The sequence below is a fragment of the Manacus candei genome, unplaced genomic scaffold (assembly GCF_025592945.1).
Source record: "Manacus candei isolate 608988 ecotype Guabito, Panama unplaced genomic scaffold, ASM2559294v1 h1tg000042l, whole genome shotgun sequence".
Taxonomy (NCBI): Eukaryota; Metazoa; Chordata; class Aves; order Passeriformes; family Pipridae; genus Manacus; species Manacus candei.
In genome coordinates, this window is record NW_026138090.1 from 1,252,435 (window position 1) to 1,279,020 (window position 26,586).

Here is a 26,586-nt window from a genome sequence, read left to right on the forward strand (position 1 = left end):
TTGTACAGAATCAATGGCAAAACAGTTAGCTGGGAGTTTATTTTACTAAGCATTTGGTCATGTCAATCCATTTCATAACTGCCTCTCCTTGTTGAAAATTCCCCCTGGGAAAACAGTTACAGCACATCCACTGCCAACACCACATCTGGCTGCACGAGGTGGAAGATGTGCTTGCATAAAGCTTCTATCAAAGAGCCCCTCAGAGCCTCAATCAAGTGGACAAACCTGCCAGGGAGGTTGAACAAATGACAACAGAGAGATTGCATCTCTCTGCAAAGAACTGTGTTATCAAGAGTGAAAGAATAACAGACACATGTTCATTTGGTGAATGTTTCCTTAGGAGAAAAAAAAAAAAGGACAAAAAAGTGCTAAGACCTGATTTAATCTTGGAGGATATTATACAGAGACTGTTCTCAAGGCTGCCAGTGCTAAGAGAACAGATCTGTTACTTGGTAAAATGAAAAGAGATACAAGGAAAAGGGAGGGGTGACTGCAGAAGAGAAGAAACACAACAATTTTCCCTCTCTATTGGTGTGAAGCAGCACTGTCCAGCTTCCCTCACCACTTTCAGTAATCTTCACTTAAAGTCCCTTTAGGTAAAGGGCTCTGCATAGGGGGTATAAATGGGGTAAAGAAATCCTTACCCTAATTTGATTCTCAAGTCAGGGTCTGTTGAGGTACAGGTCTTCTGAATTCATCAACAGAAAATTCATCAGTTCACTATCAAAGCTTCCAAGACAAGCTGCCCTTGGGCCACCACACATGACCAAGGCCATGCAAAACCTGTGCCTGGTGAGACTGTCTCCATTCTGCTTTCCATAAACACCTCGTCCCCCAGTCCTGTGACTTCTGAGTAGAGTGAAAATGTAATTCCTAGAGGAACCTGCTTGTCCGTCATCCACTACACCAGTTTATTTCACAAACCCTTCTGTGCTCATTTTAGTTGCACCAGTAACATTTAGGTACCATCATCAGTAACATTTTCGGTTACTGATGGGATCTCAACTTCAATCAGTTGATGGGCACATGAAGAAGAGCATCAAGTTACTGGAAGAGGCAGAAAGCTGGATCTGCCTTTCCCCAAGTGATGAATACCTGTCAGATCAAGTCACACAGGATTGTCATCGCCATAAAACATCCTGTAAAACATTTTTTCCAAAGCTCTGAATCTTATGGACTCCAGCATAATGATGGGCTGCTCACTCTCGCATCACTGCTGTTGCATCAAGGAAGCACATGAACTGTCCCAAACCCCATCCATGAGGGTTAATCACTCCTCTCATACTATGAACTCAATATTTTCAACCTTAGCTTTGAAAGACATGTGGTTTGGTTACATGTATCCCCCTGGGAACCAGAGAAAACATCCAAAATGTGAAAAGGGACAGATGAAACCATTCAACTTCTTTACCTCGTTGTTTTTTTTTTTTAATAGGACTTGAATTACTTGTTATGGTCAGTTGAGATCCTTCTTGTGCTAAGTGCTGTACAGAAGCAGAGAGGAGATGAAGAGCAGAAAACTAATCAGATAAAGACAAGAGGAAAAGTTTCTTCTCTTTTAGGGATGGAGACCTGGGACACTTCTCCAGTTCCCTTCCTAACGCCGATTCATGGTGGTCTGGGGAGCCTCCCAAAGCCTTGCTGCAGCTTTTCTGTGCAAGCTGTTTTGTTTCCCATGGACAGACAGGAGCAATGCCAAGGCCAAAGGAAGAACTTACATTTCTAAAGCACAGGTGAGGCGCTGCCTCCGCTCCACACTGCTTCTGGTAGTCTGCCCAGTCAAAGTCCTGGCCAGAGTAACCTGCAGGAGGACAAAACAGAAAGTGCCATCAGCCACCACTTCACACCGGAGAGAGAGAGCACAAAATGGTCCCCAAGCAGATGAACATCTGTGTTTCAGCATCCCATTCCACCTCAGTGAACTGTGCAGCATCACCAGGCAATTTCTCTGCATGACCCTTTATAATCCATGAGAGCCAATGTCAACACTTCTCCAGCCCTCACTCACACACCTTCTGCATTTCACTTTGAAAACTCAAACTCTTCATTAAGAAGTAATAAAACATAAATATTTTCCTTATTTTCCCTTTTCTGTTAGCATCTACCAACTTTTAATAAACCCATAACTACTGAGAAGTGCTGCTGTCCCCAATTTCCAGGTGGGGCTGCTCATGGACTTCTTTCTTCTTCCTTTAGCTATCTAAAAGATGGGGTTGTGGAGCTGGACATGGGTTATGAGCTGGTCCCTCAGCAGTGGACAGGGAGAGGATCAGCACAATCAGAAGCTGATTCGTCCTCTCTTTCAAAGCATGAGATAAGCCCCCTCTTCACTGACATGGATGTACCCTCCATGACTGACTTCCCAGCTGAATACCATCACAGTAAGAATGTTAGAGAAACCTGGAGCAGAGCTGGAAAATGACCACAAAATTCCCAATCTCAGCAACTACATGATCCCTTCAGCCTCTGCTTCTAGGTAAAAGTGAGCATCTCTCAAAGAGTCCCATCACAGAAAAACAAATCAGGCCTCTGCTCATCCACTATTCTTACTTGGCTATTTAGGCAATAAACTCTTGGGACAGAAAGGTTTTTTTTTTAATTTGCTTTTTGGGGCTTTTTTTGCCTGCCTCTTAATCTGTATTTTTACAGTGCTTGAAACCAGTGAGTGCTAATCCTGTCCAGGGCCCTGTGGATACTCTAATAACATTATGGCAGAACTACTCTCACTGGAAAGTTTCAGGAGTCACCCAAAGGCCAAGTTCTCCCCTCAATCTCCCTTCCTGGCATCTAGCCTGGCCTCATTTCATAGAACATCCCTAAATGCCTTTTGCATTGATAGTCAAAAAGGGACACTCAAGATTCGATGTGAATTAATCACTTATAACAATAAAAACTGGGACATTTTTTATGGGTAAGGATTGGAATACTGAGTGTAATCCCTTATCAGTCAGCCAGATCCCAAAAATGAGGGTAAAAATTTTGAAAGTGAAGTCCCAAGCATCCTGCTAAGATGCAAAGTATATGGGATAAGATGAACTTCTAATCCTAATGATTGCATACATGACAAATTATGAAGATAAAGCCTAAGATGCCTGTCTCTGTGGGGCATGAAAGTGCATAATAATTAGAAAACTAGAAATAAATATGCACAGGGAAGAAAAAAAAGGGCAATTACTTATAAAGAATGTTCATGTTTCATATAAAAAATACCCCTGCACTGTTTTTTTTAGCAAACAACTTCTGCAATAGTATTTTCTTCCCTCTTCTTCTCCATCTCCTTTTTTCTCTCCAGTTATTTGTTTGCCACAGACTTTTCAGCTTCGTAAAACGAAATGGAAAACAAGAGATGTGCACATCACTTGATGTCAGAGGGGGATCTGTCTGATCACGTACAGATGTTTGCAGTGGGGACATCTACAGCTGTGCCAGTCACCCTGGGTTCCCCAAGGAGTCAACAAGAGAAACAGGCAGATCTAGAGGTGGTCTGGTTGTTCTCCTGCAGACAGAGTAGAATTGCCCTGTGAAAGTCCCTCTCACTCTCCATCAACGCCAGAAGTTGGGGATGGGCTCATGTGGGGACAGGCACGACACAGTTGTACAAATGACATCACCTGGGGTTCAACTTCAGCTGCCAGAGAATCAAAAACCTGACCATACCCTGCACTTCTCATCTCTGATTTAAACCCCTCATGGACAGGTTTTGCATCTCATTTGCAAGCTACGCAAAACCTTGTCAGAGTGGATGGAAAAGGCACATTAAAGAGGTTTCAGTGAGGTGTAAAAACTTGACTGTGAGGTGTAAAAACTTGACTGTGCTGTCACTGCACAACCACTGCTTGGCTTAGCCCTGCGCCACTGAAATCACTGGAAGATCTTTCGCTTTAGACTTCAGAAGGAATGAAAAAAGGGAGGGCTGTTAGAGAGTTTGCTGTAATTCACTTCAGCAGCAGAATGAGGATGATTCCAAGAGGAGCACACTCAGGAACTGGCTTCAAACAAGCCCTGACCTGTACATGGTCTTTTTATGGAACATCACAGTGACACTGTACCTCAATTACTGTGTCTAGTTCTGGGCCCCTCACTTCAAGAAAGACATTTTCATGCTGGATTGTACCCAAAAAAGGGCAACTGAGCTGGGAAAGGGTCTCACAAGTAAGTCATATGAGGAGCAGCTGAGGGAGCTGGGGTTATTTAGCCCAGAGAAAAAGAGGCTCAGGGGGACATTATCACTTTACAACTGCCTAAAAGGAGGTTGTAGCCAGGTGGGGACTGGGCTCTTCTCCCAGGCAACAAGCAACAGGACAAGAGGAAACGGCCTCAAATTGTGATAGGGGAAGTTCAGGTTGGACATTAGGAAGAATTTCTTCACTGAAGGAGTTGTCAGGCATTGGAATGGACGGCCCAGGGAAGTGGTGGAGTCACCATCCTTGAAAGTGTTCAAGAAACAAATGGACGTGGCACTTGGTGCTGTGGTCTGGCTCACCAAGTGGTGATCAGTCAAAGATTGGACTCCATGATCCTGGAGGCCTTTTCCAACCTTAGTGATTCTGTGGTTCTATGATCATGCCACAAGCTGCCTCCCTTAGTACATGGGGAGGCACCACATACCCAGTACCTCCACTGGTACATGGCATTCACACACTGTTATCCTGGAAGGCTCAGCCCAAGTAACAACACTGAAAGCTGTGTTTGCACGATTCATCTGCTGCTCCTACAAACATTTAAAACCTCGCTGTGTTTGCTATCTCAGCTCTCACCATGGAAGAGCCCAGCAGTCTAACAAGAAGCAAATATAACAATACAAATGTACTGGAGGCTTCGGAAGTGGCATTTCCTTAGTAAGGCTTACAACTAGGAGCACTATCAAAATGTTTTCCCCCCCTCTAAACAGCTCATAAAACAATGGTTGTTACTCTAAAGGGAAGTGGTCTATAAATCCAGCTCTAATAAATATAAACAGTGCTTGTTCAATGTTTATACAGCAGCAGTAAATGGGTATTCATTTTTGGCACTGTACAGGAAAATACTGCTCTCTATTTGTAGTAGCAAATGTTTGCACCTCCTGTTCATGACTCATTTACTTTATGTTTGGCTTCAATAAACCCCTGATAGGCAAAAAGGCATAAGAGTGGTTATCAGATAAATAAAGGACTCTGAACTCAAATACCCCAACATGGCACATTGTTCTGATGAAATTAATTCAGTTAATTTTAAGAACAGAAAACCCCCTCGTCAATCATAAATTAAGAAAAAAAAACCAAGCCCAGAATACAGCAAAGAAATTCTTTTCACACAAAGAAAAAGGTACTTCTTCCATTGCCATCTTTTGCTTCATGGGAACTTCTTGCCTTTCAACAGGGAGAGCCGTTTGGGCAACACTCAACAGAACCACAGATTTATAAAGGTTGGAAAAGACCTCTCAGATCGAGTCCAACCTTTGATCCGTCACCACCTTCTCAACTAGACCACATCAAGTCATTTCTTGATTTCACCAGGGATGGTGATTCCACCACTGCCCTGGACAGCCTGTTTCAGTGCTTGAGCACCTTTCTGGTGAAGTAATATTGTCAACCTATTCTCTGTTAGGGGTGATGCTGGTTGGGAACGTGTGAGCACTGGGGTAGCAGGAGGCTGGTCCAATCTGGTGCAAGATGGGGCAATTCTGGACACTCCAGGGCAGGCAGAGCTGTGATTTAGGTGGAAATGGTGGAATTTCCTCCTAGTACAGACCAGCTCATTAGCAGCCAGCTCACACCAGAGCCTTCCCCACTTTGCAGCATTGCAGCCCCCTCATGTCAGTCCTGGCCATTTTTTTCACCCAAAGCTGGTATTATTCTGCTCAGAGAAGTCTGGCACCCTCAGTAAAGGTCTGGATGCTTTTCACTTGCCCTCTGCTTGCTTTTTTTGTGTGGTTTGTGGGGTTTTGCTGTGTTTAGTTTGGGAGTTTTTATTCTTAAATGAATCATTCTAGTATCTGATTACATTTCAGCAACTCAGAGAGCCTGTCTACCAACCAAAAAGGTTTTTGATACCAAAGGTGCTAAAATGCAGTTTGGGCATGCAGCCCTCATACACAGTGTAAAAAATACAGCAACATCTAGAATGCATCTATCTGCCACTGGCTTTATGCCTTTTAACTAGCTTTCCTTCAGGATTTCTGATCTCACAGAAGAAAGTAAATTTTATTTTCATCAGAGGAATAAGGGGAGACTTGCTACATTTTCTCAGGCATCCAGGCAGACTCCAATCACCAGGCATCACACTGGATGACAGAATCACAGAATGGTTTGAGCTGGAAGAGGCCTTGAAGATCACCTAATTCCAATCCCTGCCAAGGGCAGGAACACCTTCCACTAGACCAGGTTGCTGGTCTGATGCATCAGTCCAGGTAAAAACTTTCCCCTTGGACTTTACTAGCTAAGTTGAAAAAATATTCATAAAACGGATGCTTCAGACACATCTAAAAATGTTGGCATCCAAAAAAGCGTTTGCACATACTTGACCCATAAAACACCATCTCAGACAGGCTTTGTACCAGCACAGATTGGAAATTATTAGGCCACGACCCTGTAAAGAGAAATGTCTGGCCCATGGTCTGCTTCAGTTAATTATCCAGCCTGGGGGAAGCTGCATATGAATTTGGGCGGAAAAAGCTGAAAATACTTCATCTGCTTTCATTTTTAGCAACTTTTCTGGCCAGTATCAGTGAGCATTTACACAGGTATTATCATTTCACCTGGATTTAAGCAGGAGGGAGCTAAAGCCCCAGACAGCACATTTACTGAATACGTTTATTTCAGTATAAGCAGCAGAGTAATAATGGATGCACCGTATGCAGCTGCACGCACAGGGCTCCAGGACTTTGGTGGGAATTTCAAATTGCATCTGCTGAAAAAGCAGAGGACTCTCAATCCAGTACAGAATAACCCTTCACTTCCCTGGGTTTGGCAGCACCACACTTTTTCCAAAACTAAGACAAATCTTCGTACACAAAACTCAGTGGGATTATTTTTTTTTTTTTTTGAGGTGTTTCTTTTTCTCCCGAGCAACGCCAGTTTTTGGCAATGGACCAACGAGCCAGCCAGTTTCAAAAATCTAAAATTCCAGAGAACCAGCACGTTTTTCAAGCAAAGAAATATTGCTGGGACACCGCAGGGGGTTGTCTGAAACGGAGAGTAATTAACTGCACCACTAGAAAGCTGGGGAATAGCACCGTTTGAGGCTGCTTCTCCTGGCTCTGACCTGAACACTGCTCACAATGAGCCCTCGACTGGGATTTTCTGAGACAGCCAAGGAAATGCCTACACACTCCTGGGCAGGCAGCTGTTGAGTTCAGTTTGGACATTCAGATTTAGGAGCTTTGTTTGGCCTCAGTGTTGTATCCAGGTGGATGCTACAGGGAGATGCCTGGTTTGCCCGTTGTATGATGGGACTTTTAACGCTCCTTCTGTTCTCTACATACACAAAGAATTGCTAGGATTCATTTAAGAGGAATTCACAAGGATAAATTCAGCCTGATTCAGACTTCAGAGCATATGGGCATTAATCCATCAAGACACATTTGCTAAGAAGTTCATGGGCTGGTGTGAGCCAGAACAGCCCCAGTCACTCCAGAGAGCTACTCTGGCTTGAGATACTTCAGGTGATGCTCTGCAGCAACCACTACTACAGTTTTAAAGTCAATAATAACATGCAAATTTGCTTCAGAGGAAACCTGAAAATCACTGAGAAGGAATACGAACCCTTGGGAGGTGTGAGATTGACTCCGTTTTTAAGGCACCACTGTATTGGCAAGATCCCTAAGGAATCTGCATGGCAAAGCATTGAGATTTTGCTGGGTTCAGGTCTTAAGTCATCAATGGTCACTTGTAAATAATGATTGTTAAAAACCTAAGGGATGAAAAAGAAGAGAACAAAGTCAGAACATCAGGTAATGTGGAAAGCTGTGGGATCAAACTACTGAAAATAACCTGCTCTCACCTAACTCTTTCCATCAAAGTATTTCCACCAAAGACATCAAAGTCTGAGTTTTAGAGATGGGTAAACTGAGAAAAGGGAAAACACTGGGGTTCAGGGTCACTCAGTGGGCTCACAGCTGAGCAGGGACTGAAGGTGATCCTGGAGACTTCACTGCCCTCCTCCCTCCTGCCTTTGACAGTGTGAATTAAACTTCCAGCTACTGCCTCCATTCAACTGTTTTATTTCCAAAGGTTTGCCAGATGGATGTAGGGGAGACATCCCATATGGATGTAGGGGAGACGGAGACAAAAGAGTTTTGCATGGAAGTGGTGGATGAACTTGCTCATCCCCATTGGTTCTAAGTGCATACAGTCAGCTGGGATGCTTGTGGGAAAGACTCAATTCATTAATTACAAACATCCATGGATTTTAAAAATATTTCTTCATGTGTTCTCCAGCCAATTAAGTACCACTCTCAAATTTTATTAAATGTGGTGGAAATCAGTAAGAGGTTCCTCACCAGGCTGTTTTCATCCCTACCTTTCCGAGCGCTCACCTTGGTCACTGACGCAGGACAGATATGAAAGGGCTCCCTCAAATTCACTGCCTCCAGCTTCATCCCCACAGTGAAGAAGTGGTTTCTCAAATCAGCATGGTCCTGCGGGAAGACATGGGAAGAGGAACACATGGTGACATCCAACAAGGAGCCAATACATTTGAAAATCTATTTGAAAGGTGTCCACGTGGATTTTGTCACTTAGCTGAGTGCTTCTGATCCTATGTTCTTTTCGTGCCAACCCAACCACAGAAAGAGAGGGGACAACTTCACTCCTAGAGGACACATCTACAGGACCAAGCTCATCATATCTAAAGTACAGTGTATGTCCACCTCATCAGTAGCATCTAAGCAGAACTCAGTCAACAAGGAGATTGTGCTCACCAAAATGAGGACCTGCCTGAGAAATGGCTGCTTGAAAATCATCCCCTGGTAGAGCCTCTTCACCTCTGACCAGAGAGCAATTAGGGGTCCAAGAGCATCAGGTCTCATCCTGACATTTCTCGGGGTAATGCACAACATGGATAGAAACAGCTCAGGATGGCCCTGATTTGCCCTGATGGATGTCCAGCACCTGCAGGGCACCAAAATAAGCACCTGCACTAGTTTCCAAGATGGCAAGTTGGAAAGGTATTTTTTCCAGCCAGGAGACTGCAGGTGGACTAAGGCCTGGACACTGAACTCGGACCCAAAATGTGGGCAACAAGGGAACATGCTGATGGGAAAACAGGCAGCTGTGCTCAAGTACATGCCCAACAAAACACTTTCACCTGGGATCAAACCCCAGAGGGTTCCCTAAAGCAGCCTTGGGGATGGCAGCAGGATCCTGAAACTCATAAGCAACCCAGATTCAACTTCCCAACTTGCCACCAGTTTAGTGTTTAACATCTAATTACTCCATCCCTTGTGACCCCTATCTAATAGTCATACAAGCTGGCATCCTAATTCCAGAGCAATGATTGCATTTTGTGTTCATTCAATAAAAATGTCCTACAGTAGTTCCAAACCATCGGTGCATTAGCCAATACAAGCATAAAAAGAGATGATGTTATATTTAACACACATTCACAGGCTGCTCCAAAATACATGCAGAAAGCTTGCTATCTAATAAGTGGTTAGCAATGACAAACCCATCTACATTCACTGCTACATGCTGTATTCTTGTTCTAAAATGATTTTCTATTGATCCAAAGTTGTATGTCATCGTGCTTTCTTTTCCCAAGAACTGTCTCCGCTTGTTAGACTTAACAACTTCTATTTTGGGATCTTACATTCCCGGTGCTGCCAGAGATAAGGATTTTTACAAGCTCCAACCATGGCTAAGTGAATTGTTGTTTTCATCTTACAACCCTGCAATGTTACGGAGCCTTTTCTGTGAGAAACAAAAAGCAGTTTAAAAAATAAAAAATCGTAACGGGTTTAGTCTCAGAGCAGAAGTATACAATGATGGGGAAACTGAGGAAGATTTAACAATATTGTCCTGGGGCTCAAGGAACTAATGGCTGAGGAAGGAGCAGACATCCAGGAGTCTGAGAGCCCTCCAGTATAGCAGGCACTCTTTACAGGGGCATGCAGTGATAGAACAAGAGGGAATGCCTTTAAGCTGAAGGAAGGCAGATTTAGATTAGGAAGAAATCTTCTCCATGAGGCTGGTGAGGCACTGGAACAAGAGAAGTTGTGGATGCCCCGTCCCTGGAAGTGTTCAAGGATAGGCTGAATGGGGCTCTGGGCAACCTGGTCTAGTGGAAGGTGTCCCTGCCCATGACTCAGGGTTTGAACTGGATGATCTTTAAGGTCCCTTCCAACCCAAACCATTCTGTGATTCTATGATTCTATAACCATCAGTGATACTTGCATTTGCTGGTCACCATTTCCATATCACTAGGGCATCAGAAAGACAGGACACCCATTTCTAGCAGCTTTGCACAGATAATGTTTCACTGAATTAAAGTCTAAAGCAGGGAAGAGAATGTGGCTCCATGTACACGGAGGTTTCACAGTACCAGGGACAGAAACATTATCAAAAACTGCCAACATTAATACTGAAAAGGCTTCAGCAGGAGAAGACGGTGGCTGCAAAAATCCAACCTCGCCAGCACTGAACTTCAAATCCCTAAAGGCAAAAAGCATCTGGACTGGAGGGCTGCCTCCTCCTGCACTAGGATCCACACCCAGCGTCTCTTAGTTGGCAGGGTGAGGTTACAAAGAAAAGGCAACTTTGCAAAACATGCATCTGGAAACAAGCTTACACTGCAGCATCTTCCCATCAAACCTTCCATGATTCAATTCACGCTGAGATCCAGCTCGATACATAATAAGCCAAGATCCACCAAAGTACTTAATCATGTTTAGCTTTAAACATGCAAGTAGTTTCATCAACTTTTAAAGTGATTTGTTGATTGAGACCAAAATACATCGACACCGAATCACACTGCTTCTCATTTTTATCTGAATCATTTTCTTTGGTCTCTTTCCTTCTATTTGCTTTGGCTTTTTTCAAAGGGGAAAAATAACCAGATAGGAATGAAAAAAAAAGCTAATAATATTTAAAGCTATTTTACTTCAAAAGCACATCCCCTTTTCTCCATGTGCTATGTACCTTGGGATCAAATCCTCCTTCTCATTCAGCACAGCAAGTAAATATTTTCCCCATTAAATTAGCAGCAAGAGTGAACTCACAAGAGAAGTTCACAGGATCTCCAGTACATCTCCCTTGTGAGGGTCAAAATCCTCTTTGAAGCAGGAGCATGCATTTATTTGGAGAAATGCTGTGGAAGTAAAAAGCCTGTCTGCATTAAATGTCATTTTTGAGATGGAAAAGCTTTAGTGGAGAAAAAGCCTTTGTACTGTACCTCTCTGGAAAATGGTCAGGGTCTGGATATTTGATCTGTCTTGTATATTTGCTAAAGAGAAGCATCAAAATTTACGGAAGCAGTTTTAGATTTTTGCAGCCACAAAAGAAAAAAAAAAAAAGATCCTGATGCCATTCTCTAGTTCCAGCGCTGGAGCTGCCTCAGCCAGCAGGGAATTACTTAGGATTTGGCATATGCTCCTCTTCAAAACTCCAATTAATTTACATAATTTCTAAGAATAGGTTCCACAGAAGTGATGGCAAAGCTTTTAATTAGTATTAGACTCAAAGTGATACACTGGATAATGAACTGCTCTCTCTTCCCTTTATTCACTTTGACAGGAATGACGCCTGTTTAATAAAAGCAGCTACAAGAAGAGGACTGGAGGGGTGAGACTTTCCCCTGGTCCCTGCCAGGCTCTGCAGCTGAACAAAAGAAATGCCTGAAATGATTGTGGGCGGCAGAATTCGACCCTTTGCTGCCATTTCATGGCATCCAACGCCACCAACGAGGATGTCACCAGCCACGATTTTCTAGCAACTTCTCCAAGTGAGCTTCAATTTTCTTTGAAATGGAGATGAATAGGAATAATACTTTGGACCAGTTAGAGCATTTTATAGCCTTGTGGATGGTGAATCTTTACTCCCATTGGAAGTCAGCGTTTCAACGCAGGAGCAGCCTCACTGACCACACAGAAGTTTAGGCTGAATATGAGGAAAAATTTCTTCACTGAATGGGATGTCAAGTGTTGGAACAGGCTGCCCAGAGAAGTGGTAGAGTCACCATCACTGGAGGAATTTAAAAAACATGCAGATATGGCACGTGGGGACGTGATTTAGTGCTGGGGCTTGGCAGTGCTGGGTTACTGGTTGGACTCAATGATCCTAAGAGGTGTTTTCCAACCTAAATGATTCAATGATTCTGTGACTCTGCAACCAGCAGATTGCCTGTCCTGGGGTTCACAAGCCCTGAGCAGGTGATGGAAATACCCTCTGAACTGCTGGAGAGCAGCCAAGTAAACTGGATCAACAATCAACAAGGATGCAGGGGAGTTCCTTACAGCAAAGACAAAAATCGTGCCACAAAAAGTACAACAAATCAACGTGGTGCAGGTTTCAGAAATGTCAGGTGAATTGGGAGCCTAAAGATCATTCTGAAAGAGATCCACAGATTTAGAACAGCATTCCAGCTCTTAAGGATGCAGATAAGCTTTAGGGAAGTACCTGTGTGGGTGACATGCTGAAGTCCTAATAATAAGCATTGGCTTTAGGTCTTGAACTCAAAAAGTGGTGTTTCAAAATCATCATAGTCATTTGTCTGTCCTGCTACTTAAGTATCTTGCTAGATGTGGCTTCTGAGTATTTCTGCTCAACAAAGGTAATTTAAGTGTAAATAAACTCAATTTTGTCCATGTCACGAGAGTGGAACACAGATTATTTTACAATGCACTGGGTAGAGCTGATAGAGCAGGGGGGCCTGGCTAAGCTGCTTTTGTCTGTGACACTCAGGGAAGATGCACTGTGAGCTTGCTGCTTGAGCTGTGTCCCCAAATACAAGGAAGGGCATCAACTTCAGATTGTGAAATCCTCATTTTTAACCCATTCTGCTCAAGATCACTGGAATCATCTCATTTTAAACCCAGCAACTTATACAGTGCATAGATAAGAGCAAAAGGCTCTCCTCTCACATTTTGAAATTTGAGGCTGATTTTCAAATGCTCTAAAAGTCAGGGCTCTTTTGGTCCAGGACAGTCAGATCCACACAAATTATAAAAGTACAACTTCATGCAAAATTCAGAACTAAGTCTGAATGCTGAAAAGTTGCAAGGTTGAGAGGCTGATTAGAAACACTGAGCCTTTAATAAATTATTGACCTGAGCCTCCTTTAATCCCCACCAACTCTAAGAGTGTGAAATGCTCTTGCCTTCAGCCCCATCTCTCCTGTTTTGCCCTGTTAAAAGACACAGAAAAGCAGGGCCCATCTGATATGACTGGGAACATATTAGTTGATTCAGTTTTTGTTTTCAAAGAAATCGCTTCCGCTCAGTGTTTTCTCTAATTCTCCAAGAAACTGGCTGTTTCTAATAGCCTAATTTTAATCACAAAGCTCATGTGTGGTAACCAGTCACAAACACAATAATAGCAGTGGTTAAACTGCCTCTACAGGAATCTGGCATTTGTTTTTTAATTGAGAAAAAAAAAAAGAAAAAAATAAAGAAACCCTACCAAATGCAATCCTTCGCATTATTTGCAGATGAATCAGTCTCGTTTGAGATTCATCAACTTCCTTGGCTAAACAAGGAGCAATTTGCCCTGAAGGTACAATCTCTGCAGGGAGACAGAAATGCCCTGGTACGACACAACCCGCTCAAACTGTCCCTTGTTTTGATAAGAGCCATCAGAGGGAGACCAAAGTGTAGAGATGTGGGGTGGGATGAAGGGAAAAGGGTGGTGGGAGGGAGGCTTCAAAGACACCGTGACCCTGAAGTAATGAGAGCCAGCTACAAACTGCACCTACTGAAGAGCCCCTCAAAAACTGCAGATGCTTCTGCCGAGGATCGAATTCAGCCCTACGGATTTTAAGCTCCGCTTGTTGAATAAAAAATAGTTACCATAGAAACAGCAACATTGCAGAGTAGCCAGCTGAAATCCAAATACACCTTCTCCGTATGGCTCGGCCCGATGCAGATGGCATTAGGGCAAAGATCCCCTCCCACGCAGCGCCTGCTCCGCTTCAGCACGGGCAGCAGAGGTAAGAGAGACAGATATGCATCCACTCGGGGGTTTTTTGGTGTGTTTGGTTTGGGTTTTAAGACATCCACAAGCATTTGCCATCGAAACCTGGCTGTGTCACACGCACAGGTCCCATTTCACAGGTGGGAAAGTCAAACCGAAAGGTGGGGAAACACCTATTTGAGAGCTCAAAGTGAAACCAGCAGTGTCTCTTCTCACGCACATCAAGGCATCACCTCGACTGTGAAGAGGGACTGAGTCTGCCCTCAGTAACATCATGGCAGGAATCATTAAGAAATCAATAGGAATTTGTTAGAGAAGGATCAGGAACCAATTCAATGCACACTGTGGGCTGCAACCACTCTGAAAAATGGCTACGGAGCAAAGCTGGCTTTTGCTTTCTTTGAGGAAATTCATTCACCTGTAAATCATAGAATAAGACACCCATAGAATGGTTTGAGTTGGAAGGGTCCTTAGGACCATCTCATTCCAACTCTCCTGCCATGGGCAGGTACATCCCCCACTGGACCAGGCTGCTCAAAGCCCCATCCAAGCTGGCCTTGAACACATCCAAGGAAGGGGAATCTACAGCTTCTCTGGGCAACCTGTTCCAGTGCCTCACCACCCTCACAGTAAAGAATTTCTTCCTGACATCTAAACACACCCGCTTTCAGTCTTAAGCTGCTACCCCTTGTCCTATCACTACATGCCCTTGAAAAATGCCCTAAATGGATGACTTTTAGCTATCATCCACCCCCTAAATGGGAGCAGATGCTGGTTGTAGGTGCGCATTAGCCCTTCTCATGGGAAACACCGCCCAAGGACACGGAAGGTAAGAACTTGTCATGCACAAATTCCCCACACAGAGCCTGGGTGCAGTAAGTAAACTAAACTAGGCTCTTTTGTTGACCTCTCTCCCATCCTGAGAGACCCCAGCGTGTAACGGAGAAAGAAAACCCCACATGCCAGAGGGATGAGGAGGGCTGAGGGACCTGTTCCTCACTCAGCCCATCTGCTTGGCTTGAACTGTGTCTGGTAGTTCTCATCCAAGCCTGACTTTCATATGGTGCTGCCAAACAGACCCTAGGGGCATCTCAGGCAGGGCTTGGCTTTGCTCACCTCCTTGGATTGCTCTCCCCATCCGCATCCTTGCAAAGCCCATGGTCAGGAGGGAGCTGCTCAGAGGTAAAAACTGTTCCCTGGCCCACAGAGGTACCACCAGACTCATTCTCTCATCCTTGGTACTACAGACATCCTTAATCCAAGAGCTGTGAAGGCAGCTATGTTTGTAAGGACCTCTGTGGTATTCTCCCAATGATGGTGATTGGGTCTTACAAAGAGAAATAGCTTTAAGGAGCTGAGACAGGAGTGGGTCAAAAGGCAGCGGAACAACAGAGGGACTGGGACACCACGCACGTCTCCCAGCCCGGCGAATCGCAGCCATGGAAAAGGGCTGGCAAATCCACGGATGGGGAAGAGCAGATGGAGTATAAATAATCTGGCAGCCTGCAAACAACATGGCGACTCGCAGGCTATTAAAGCACAGCGTGTGGAGCGAGGGCCAGCCAAGCCACCGGTGCATGAAGGAGCCCGGGATTGCTTATGTTGGGATTTGGCTTCCAAGCGAAACCAAAAGCACGTTCGTTTTAAGCTGCTGCATCGGCACGTGCCCGTCTATTAGGGGCTGGATGGAGACAGAAAAAACCCTCTTGGACTTCAAGCCCGTTCATACAGCCAGGTCAGGATTTGTCTCTGAGCAGAAAGTATCCCTTGGGTTTCTCTAACTTAGGTTCAAACTCTTCCAGAATGACAAGTACTGGAAGAAAAAGCCCTAAAACACGCAAAATGTTTATTTAAAACCTGAGAGATGCTGTCCTCCTTTTTTTGGGGGGGCGAGGGGGAATCGGTCTTCAGAAATAGTCAATCTCATTCTTATTACTAAAATGCATAATTCATCCAATGGAAAAATTATGTTTTAGAGGGAGGGAAGGGATCTTTTTTAATATTTGTCTTCATACTTTTGAGTGTAGAACTAGAACCACCACTCCACCACGAATTTCAGGGGGGCAGCTCTTGCCTGGGTGATGGGTGGTCCCTCCATCAGTCTCCTTGGGAGAGATTTGTCCCAGCTGATTCCTTCCATATCATTAGTCTTGCCATTAATTAGTACTGATAACAGGAAACATCCAAAAGCTCCTGTTAGAAATAGGAGCACAGGGGCTGGGCATAGTGTAGAGGTATTTTTGGTAGAGAGAGAAAAATTTCAGGCTGGAAAAAACACACAAAAACTTTAGGCAAGGAGGAGCAGAGGGTGGAGACAAGAGGAATGAGACAAAAGGCTATACATCAGGAATTGCCACCTGTCTTAGATAACACCCTTCCCTCCTAAGCACCAATTATTTAACAGAGTTCAGGTTAGAGATGTGGGGAGTGACAGCTCCATCCAGGCCAGACACTTACAACAGCTGGGGGCAATTTGGAATAGGATGCCCATATGCAACACCTATGGAAAGATGATGAGCACCCCAAATCCTGGATAGGGTTTAGTTGCCCAAACAGAGGTGTCTGAGATGAGCTGAAAGACACATGAGGATCCATGACATCTGCACAGGACCCACAGATACAGCACAGGAGATCAGAGAAAGCATAATGGGATGTCTGAGAAGATCCCCAGCACGCTGTGGGCCTCTCTCTAGGAAACTAAATCCCATGATCTCTGTCCAGCATTCATCTTACACAAACTACTTGGCTATAACTCTAAAATACGACTTATTCGTAATATTAGGGCTAGAAGGTGAGTTGGGAGCATGGCTCCCTTTTAGAGAGCACCAGCAATGTCAGCACTGAAGCAAATCACTGAAATTGTCACATTTAACTTGAAATCAGGCCCTGGTTTGAGCACACTTCATATCCAAAGCCCTGGCCATTTTCTCAGGTGACCTCTGAAGCCTAAGCCATCATTTATAACTGGTACTTAACCGACCACGGGGCATCCCTACAGCACCCTTAAATGAAAGCAGATAACAGCAAAGGACACATCTCCTTGGGCTGTGTCCTTTTGGAAGGATTTGTGCTCCTAAACCATTCAGACACCCTTGAAAATCCTGCCTGCATTTATTTTTCTGTTAAGGATCAACATGTTTTCTGAAAAGAGCGGAACAACAAAGTAGCAGGTGTGCTGCAAAAAAGCTTTTGTGAAGAGAAAAAATTATTCCAGGATGTGCAGTTTGCAAAACACTATGTTTAGTAGCTGCATAATAGCAGCATTTTCTGGCAGTTGAACATCACGTTCCTTCTCAAAGGATCCTAAAGCATTTTACAAACACGTTCAACATATGGCCAAGTGTAAAATAGCACCAGGGAAAAAAAAAAAAGGAAAAAAAAAAAGAAAATCCTGTATGCAGCTTTCTCCCTGATTTTTACAACCGGCTCGTGTGGCCTGGTGGCTGGTGTCCTCTCCTTGGATGCCAAGGGGCATCAGAGTTGTGCTTTTGTAAGGGATTTTTGGATCTGCTGCTGAAGACCACCACATGCCAAGTTCAGCCTTGCCACACTTCTGAGCATTGGTAATTCAGGCTCAAATTCGTGGTTTATGAGTTCTCAAGGCAGAACCCAACACCAAAACCAAAGAGCATCATCACTGGCAGCAGCAGTGGGCTGACAGACCCTGAAGAGGAGCCACTTCTCACACAACAAACACAAATCTGCTTTCCCAGTAGCAGCTCCTGGGACCAGTTTGATGTCACTGCCCAGTCATGCACAGCTCTAAGGACAACAGAAGCTAAAGCTGTAACCCAGCCAAATATGTACATGCTCACCCTCAGGACTGCTCATGTAGACCAAGCACACAACTATGCTCTCCTCAGTGATGGAATTCTGCAGGGAAATGTGGGAAAGGCAGAAGGTAACCCCTCGGTGCGCAGTTTACCATGTCTGCCAAAGTAAACATTCCCATCTTTCCAGAAGGTCTTTAAGAGTTGCCAGCTGTCAAACTCTGTGTTTTATATCTCATCTAACACATGACAGCTACAGTAGCACAGAGCCCAAGGCACCATGAAGAAACATTACTTCTGTGCTGGCTTTGCAAAGGTAAAATTAAAAAATTAAAAAGAAATTATTAAGACACCTTTGAATTCAACACTTTCTGCCAGGATCTGGGATTCTCCTTGAAGGTCCCACACATAAATATTGGGTTATTTTGCAAGATCAGTCAAGTTTACTTTCATATAGTCTCCTAAAGCTCTTCCTTAACTCATTACTAGAGGAAGCCATGCTCACAGGCATAGACAAGATCTCATATTTTCCTCTTTAATTAAAATGCACAAGATGGGGTTGATTCACCCTACATGGGCAGAATAAAGCGATGCCCACACACAAACCACTTATTCAGCCTCCTGCCTTCCCAGCACCAGGGGCTCAGACTGCACCAAAGACTTAATTCAGCCTATCTTGTGCTCAGCTTCCACATTATAAATAAAGAAACTCTATTGACCTAATCCTGCCTTCTTGCCACAATTTAGCCCAAAAGTGACTCTTCTCTTGGACCATTCAAACATTCCAATGTTTTGCATTGTCTTCTAAGAGGTTCATCTTTGGAAGCTCAAACCACATGGCACAGCAACTGGGATTTGCTGAATTCTAATTTATGACACTCATGCAATAATTAAAATAAGTGGGTATAAGTCTGGCATGCTGAGAAGAGGCAGCAAAACAGCTGTTAGTTATAAACTTCTTTAAAAAAGGATGTTTTATGAGCCTCATCACAAATATTCTTCACTCTTTCATACAGACAGGAATAAAATACAGGCATCAGCCATTCCCTACCGGAATTTTAATTCCTGCCCCACACAATGTGTTTTTGATCTTCAAACTGCCAATGCAAACTTTAATAGGAGTTGGCAAATCGTGGCGCTGGATGAAATAAATGGCAGAGACTCAAAACTCTCCAAACACCATTTCCATCACAACACAGGGCTCCTCAACCCCAAATTCAAGCCCAAGGCCGACACAGTCGGCAGAGCTTTCACACTGGAAGCAAGTGAGCCACTGCCTGGGCCATTAGCAAAGCATTCCCAAATTAGGGTTGCTAATTTAAGTGCATCTCGGCTGGGTGAGGAGCCTAGATTCCTCATGGGAAGCTGCTGGCATGTCCCTTCAGAAAGGGTGAAGGTGGCATGCAAGCCAGGATGGGGCACGATGAATGCCTTCTTCCAATATAAAATCAGAGAATCATTTAGGTTGGAAAACCCCTCTAAGATCGAGGCCAACCATTAACCCAGCACTGCCAAGGCCACCACTAAATCAAGTGCCACATCCACACACGTACTGCAACAATTCCCAGGATGTTTTTGAGTACATCAGTGCAATGTTGCTTAAAGGGTAGGGAAGGAACCCAGAAGGTCTTCAGACTGATGGTGGGGAGGGCACTGTGATACACCAGGTCCCCAGGTAAGAGGTGACAGAGGAGACAGTGGGGCACAGCTGTGATTCCACACACCTCCCTGAGCATCCTCTTGCACCCACAGCCGTGCTGCCCATCACACTGAGGGTGTAAGTATTAGGAACCAGACAGGCACAGCTAGAAATCAGGATTATCTGGAGCTATCATGATTAACAGCAGTGCAGATTTGGATGGGAAATTAAAGCTGGTGCCTCAGGGCTGAAGCACGTCTCTAACTAATAAAAACCAGAGTGAGGGGAAAAAGAAAAAAATATGTGGAAATAAAATTATCTCCCTTTTCCACTACAGGTCCCTGAAGGAGGTTTCTCTGCCTTGTGGCTTGTGATCAGTTGAAAACTTTGGTGCAAGGCTCATAGAAATCTGTCCTGTTTGTGTCAACTTTTATATTCGCAGCCTTACAACTTCACGGTTGTATACAATGTCTTTGCACAGGTCTAACAGAATAAAACACATGAAAAATAATGCTGGAGCAATCACTGCTGATCACCCCCAGCCCCTAGAAAACACTGACCATGAAATCACTTATCAGAATGGAAAGTCCATGCATAAAAATGTGTTTTATACAAGCACCCTACTTGTGACCTCTCATGGTTATGTATTAGAGCAAAGACCTCTCCTGCAGAAGTTTAGCATAAGCTGCTAAATATTGCATGATATTTATTCATTATGGGCTCCATAAGTGAAGGAAAAATGTATGTCTTTTACCTTGAACACTTCCATTGGAAGAGGAAAATTTGCTGCATCATTAAGGGATTTTTCCAGAGCGCATTTCCACTCAGATATAGTCTTCAGAGAATAGATATCTAAAGCAAAAAATAAAATAAAAAAAAAAAATAAAAAATCAAGAGGTCACTGTTTAGAGATCAAACATTTTTGAAATACTTAAGTTCTTATGTCATACATATGGACAGTACAAGTGAAATGAACAGTGTGTATATTCCAAGTTGTACAACATAGATAAATTCAACACAAAAACAACTAGCAGGGACACACTGGAGGGACGATTTTGTTTTATATCCTGGAGTGAAACCCAGAAAAATGCACATCCTTCAATTACTGCAGAAGAAACGAGAATCGTATTATAAAAACTCTCCTTTGATTTCTCAAAACACTTGATGGTTTCTAGTTTGAGGAGCCTCAGGTCTTCAGCCAATATTGGTTATATGTGAACAAAACAAACGTTATCTTTACTAAGGCTCCTGTGTTCATTGAAAGTGTTGGTTTGGTTTTAATTGCAGGATTGCAGGTGGGGGGAAGGTATGTGTGGGAAGAAACATTTCAGCTAAATCTCTACCCAGACACATTTTTTTTGGTACCTCGCTCAATCCAGAGCATCACACCAGTTCAAAGACTCACACTCATGAATTTCCATCATTATACTTTTAAGCAACATCTTTGTGCAGCTTCACATTGCTTTCAGTGAGTTTCTTTACACAGGTTTAATATTATTAAATCATTATATTAACAAGCCCTTTATGGTTCAGTGCAGTGAAATGACTATGAATCATCAAAGGAAACAATGTAGGAAATAATACTGTGATGAACATTACACTGGATTTACTTCTGCCCTAGAAAACATATTGTTATCTTGCACATAACAAGTTATTGCAGAACATTCATATCAAGGCCTTAAAGAGACAAGATAGGTAGATAGATTTCAACAATTATTAAAATGGAAATGAACATTTACTCAGTAATAAACCTGATATGGAGTGAACAGTGTGGAGCTTTTCTTTTGCCAGTTTGGCTTCACACAATTACATCACAGTTCAATTTGGCCCAATTTGCATTTAAATTCTGTACATCTAACAACCATACATATTTACTAGCTAGCAAAGATTTACTGCTGTATCTTACAATTCCGAAGGAGGAAATAAAAAATATGTACAAAAAAAAAAGGAATTGGCAAGCACTGTTTCCACCTTGCTCTGATGGTACAAGGGAATTTTATGCTCAGGACTTTACAGATTTAAGACCTTATCAAAACAGGATTTGCAGAATCACTCACTGGAAGTGGATGTATTTATACTTCCACTATATCAAATCTCCCTACTTCAGAACAGACATCAAGGATATGCATATGAATTTAAACACCCTTAAAGGGAAATGTTAACCTTTCAGGGCAGCATTTTTAATTCCCCAGCTGTCTGGTTATTAATGGCAATATAGATTTCAAGCCTTTGTTTGCAGCATGTGCAGCGGTCACAAGTGTTAAGAAGTGCCCTCTTTATCTAATTGTTCATTATTTTACAGCCCTGTTTCTCCACTTCTCCCTTACTTGTAGGAGCTCTGATCAACTGGAAGCGCAGGCAGGGGAACGACTCGCCCTGTTTCTTTCTGGTTTAAATGATGCCAAACAGGGAAAGACTCAACACAATATGATTTTGCCCCATGCTGCAGCCAGCCTGTTGTTTCAACCAACAAAAGGTCTGAGTTTAAGGAAAACCCTGCCTGATGCCACCCTGCTGGAAACAGACCCTCATTATCTATCCTGATGGCAGTGAAACACAGGAAAGAAAGAAGTGGCATTTGGGCAACTGTGCTCAAAATCAGTGGAAAAAAAGCAGCAACTTCTTTAAGCAGTGTCAACAAACATCAATACAGAGGCAACTCCAGTGCTTTCAATAACCAGCAAGGAATATCATATGCGCATTTAATTAGTTGCAGATCACTTATGCTGGCGAGTATATGGACACTAAATTGCACGGTTAAAAGAGCATAAAGCATTTTATTTAAGTGCTAGGGTTGCAGGTAATTGAACCAAGCGTACTGTGTCAATTTGTATTAAGGTTAACAAGTAGTGAGCAATTAAAACAACTGGCAATTTGTCTTTAAACAGAAAGTAACATAAAATGAGATGATCTCGTCCTGCATAAACAGCTGAGCTAAGACCATCAGCAGCTCTGTGTCAAGCAGCCTCTGCCAATTTTCACTAGCAAGAAGGTTCATTTGGGATTCAGATATACAACTGAAGGAGAAGATAAGCTATGACCCCTTTGCTTTGGTTAAATGGGCTCATGAGACCTACAAAGTCCCTGGAAGCTGCCATTTGGAGAAGACAGCCAGAATCACAGCATGGTTTGGGTTGGAAGGGACCTTAAAGATTATCTTGTTCCAACCCCCTAAGGACCTCTTGCACATTCTTGTACATTAACTGGGTGTTAGGAAGTGAATGGTTTCAGGAAGGAGACCTCTCTACCCAAAATACTGTATATGTTTGGATCCATGGGATCTCCTCTATCTGAGATGCTCTGCATCTCAAAAGACTGACCTCAAACTGCTCTGTAAGATGAAACCCAACCTGACATATCCCCAAAGGTGGATCAACAGGGAAAAATCACAGCTCAGACATAAAGGGAAGTAAAGCTGAGGGTGGATATGCAGCATCCAAGTTAAGGACAGGCAAAGCACTGTCTGAGGCTCAGAACTGATGTATAACTGAACATCCTTGTTTGACAGCAAGGGAACACACAGCCTGATTTGGGAGGAGCTGCATGTCCTCAGCATCTTGTCAGAGGAGATTCACAACAGCTTTGATATACAGTCTAAGGCTGTTCCTGTTATCAACCAAGGAGTCAGAAGTTGAAAATTTACCCCGAGTAAGAAAAGTAGGCTTATGAAGATGTCATTTCATCTTACCTATGCAGACACATCTCAAGCATCCCCTTTTCTCCACCCATCATAAAGAGAAAGCAATTGCTCGTGCTGAACTGTATTTTGTGCCTACACTACAGCAGGTGAGACTAATCCCTGGTGTGTAAAAACCAACATACTGCCCATAGACTCTCTCCTTCCTAAGAAGGTCCACACCAGGTCTTTTAAACAAAGGTCTTTCTAGTCCAAATCCTCGTTAACATAGAAGTAACTAGCAAGCATGTTAGCAGGCAAGGATGTATCCCTGGCCACCGGTCTTTAGGAAACTGCATTCTTTGCCAGTTTGTGTAGTAGCTTCATCCTTGAGTTTCTTTAGTGCTTTCTGCTGCCAGCATCTTGTCCTCATAACTCTCTACTGCTTCCCTGCCTGCTTGCTCCAAGATTCCTTTTCCAGATACTTTAATTTGAAACAGATCCCCCAAGACCAGCCATTTGGCTCTATTTTTCTCTCTTCTTCCTCTGATTTAATGTCTCATACACTTTACTCATCCATTGCTTCATGAGTATGTAGATGTTATGTGGATATCAAATGGCTGATATACTCCACTATATCAGAAGTGGAAAAACCAGCATTCCTGATGGAAACTCATCAGATTCCCATTTCTGACTAGCTACTCCCTCAGTGCAGAGTCTGACAACTGCATAGATCAGAAGGAAGTAATCTAAGAAAGTTCCTTAAGGGCAGTGTTCAGGAGAGGACTTGTTTGAAAACGGGTCCAGACCAGAAGGGTCTTTTCTCAGCAAACTCCTATGAGACCCAACTTTAGGACATGTGAAGTAATGACCACCTATTTAAGCCAATGGAAGTCAGGAAGAAGATCTGGGCATTGAATTCATTAATAACAACACTCACTAAAAATTGAATGACCAGAAAAATGCCAAGGAGAGGAAACATGTATCAGATGAAGACAGATGAGAACAAGAGAGAGAAATTTCAAAAGCAGTTAATCCAGGAGAGGGGATTCCCTGGTTTACAGAAATTTAACTTCAGCAAATAAAGAGTCTAGTAACAAGTGTAAAGACAAGTGAAAAAAAAAAATGCAAAGAAAAAGGAAGGGGGTGTATGGAATCCATAGGGAAGGAAGCACAACAATAAAATGAGGAAAAAAGGACAAAAGGAGGAAAGAGTAAAAAGTGAATGAAATAAACAAAGAGGAAGCACAAATCTCCTTAGGGCCATTTCTCTATTGATTCACCAAACCTATACAGGCCAAGAGGGCTCAAAGGCAGGCAACAGGAAAGTGTTCCTCTTTAACACAAAGTTACAGAGTAAGCAACATTCATGATCTCCTGCATTCCCATCTAATTTAGAAGTGATGGGGAACATTGATTCCTACCTATCAGTGAAGAAAAACACAGGTTTCCAAAAAGCATTCAAGAGCCAAGTCCCAGACAAACTTGTGGGCACGATCATTGCATGGATGGGGGTGAACTCTCTGAACCAGGTGTAGTGGGCAGAAGCCACATCAGAAATATCCTCCCAAAGGAGGGCTACCTTTCTGCTGCCATTTCTCATGGTAAAACATCACCAACAGCACAATGGAAATGAGGCACAGACCTGCACGAGCTGTTCACCTACACAGGAAAAGGTGGCTCAATTTCTGATCCCACACTGGCTCGGCTGCAGTCCCAATCCCTCCCCATTAAAGCTGGTTTGAACACTAAACTCAACCCTAAAGAGTTTTTCTCCAAGCTGTGATCCCCCAATGTTGAATATGGTCTGAGAGATTTACAAAAACCTCGCTCCCTTGCAGAAAATGCAGGGGAAAAAATCTGTGGTATTTTAAATCTGAAGGATCCCATCTACCCTTACTCAAAGGAGTAAGGTTATATGGCCAGCTCAAATGCCAGGCTGGATGGGGCTTGGAATAACCTGGTCCAGTGGAAAGTGTCCCTGCCCACGGCAAGAGAGTTGGAACTAGATGATCTTTAAGGTCCCTCCCAACCCAAACCATTCCAGGATTCCATGATTTTCTCAGCTTATAGCAGAGGACCCCTCGATGTGCAGTTTCACACGGACAGGCAGACAAACCCAGCACTCTCACTGCACTTTCTGACTGCATTGAGACCGTGAGGGTCCCAAAACACTTTCTCCAGCCCTGGGAAATTTCATGGAGGTCTACTGATACCCAAGAGAAATGTGTGTGGTCATGGAAAGACATATTGGAAAGAGGTCTTTGGTTGAGGGGAAAGCAAATGGTGAGTATATGGTGAGAGGTATCACCTAGGACTTCATTAGGACAGCAGAGGACTGGCTCCCAGTGAAGCCTCCCTCAGGATGCTTAAATTATGGCCAGAAAGACCTGGCCCCTAAAACACCACTGAAAAGGGCTGGACAAACAGGCACATATCCTTGGACTATCCCTACCAGCTCTGCTTCTTGGTGGAAAACTGCACAAACTGCTTTGAATGGGCACTGCATCCTTCCAGGAGTGAGCTAGAAGTAAACCAAATTTATTAAATAAATTTAATAGAGTTTACCTGACCCACTTTGAACCCAAATCAGATGGCTCTCACGTGCCACTTGTGTCACAGACAGAAACTACTGACAAAGCAATGTGAACACTGGAGAAGCAGAAACGGGTTGCACAAGTATCTCAAAACATCAGTGAACGTCAAAAAGGAAGGTAATATTTTTAGGAGGCTCCTTACCTGCAGGTGGGTCCATTCTGTATTTATTCTCTTGACACCAACCGACTGGTCGAAGTCTGCAATCCAAGTAAAACAACCACTGGTCATAGGATTCAGTCTCCTCCAATCCCACATAGCGAAGGCGTAATCTTCCTCCAACATTTTCAACCACACTAACTATCCAGTACTGAAAGGGATTCTGGGAATCCTGCAGCTCTATTAAGGAATCAACTGTAATGAGGTCTACAGGGTTTTTTCCTCGCAGAGGCTGTTTGAATAGAAGCAAAACTCCTTATTTTAAACTTTATTTGAAGACTTCTCAAGGAAACAGATGACAGCAGAAGATTATTTTTGTTTTTCACACCATCATCCAAGCGATCAGCAAACAGTCTGTTCTTCTTCTATTTTACCCAATGTCTTCCAAGTGCAAATTCAGAAGTAAAACAGAAAACAACAGTTGTGCTAATTTCTCAATCGACATCATCAACAACAACAAAAAAAGGAATAATAAAAGGTGGAACAGCTCATAAGGCACACCCACTTGGGATGCTCCTGGACAACTCAAAGGATTTCAAACCAAGTTCTCATTGATTGCAGTTGATAAGAACCAATCACAGGACTGGACCCTGCCATTTACCTAAAAGATGACCACTTTGGGCATGACCCTGAAATTTCACTCTGTGTGCTCATCTTTTCCACCAAAGGGTTTATCTCATTCCTACCGGCGTGGGGAGTAAATGA

The 26,586-nt window shown here is 43.4% G+C and overlaps 1 protein-coding gene across 4 annotated transcripts in view; it reads right to left on the reverse strand.

Moving 5' to 3' along the window:
• Positions 1–26,586, reverse strand: part of SFMBT2 (Scm like with four mbt domains 2) — a 115,184-nt gene that overhangs the window by 38,229 nt on the left and 50,369 nt on the right. For all 4 annotated transcript variants that reach the window (XM_051795219.1, XM_051795217.1, XM_051795218.1 and 1 more), the window contains 5 exons: positions 25,867–26,113; positions 20,266–20,363; positions 8,516–8,617; positions 7,743–7,890; positions 1,719–1,801 (listed from right to left, as the gene is read on the reverse strand). In XM_051795219.1, coding sequence (XP_051651179.1) covers positions 1,719–1,801; positions 7,743–7,890; positions 8,516–8,617; positions 20,266–20,363; positions 25,867–26,113 — 678 coding nt within the window. The remainder of the gene's footprint in view (positions 1–1,718; positions 1,802–7,742; positions 7,891–8,515; positions 8,618–20,265; positions 20,364–25,866; positions 26,114–26,586) is intronic.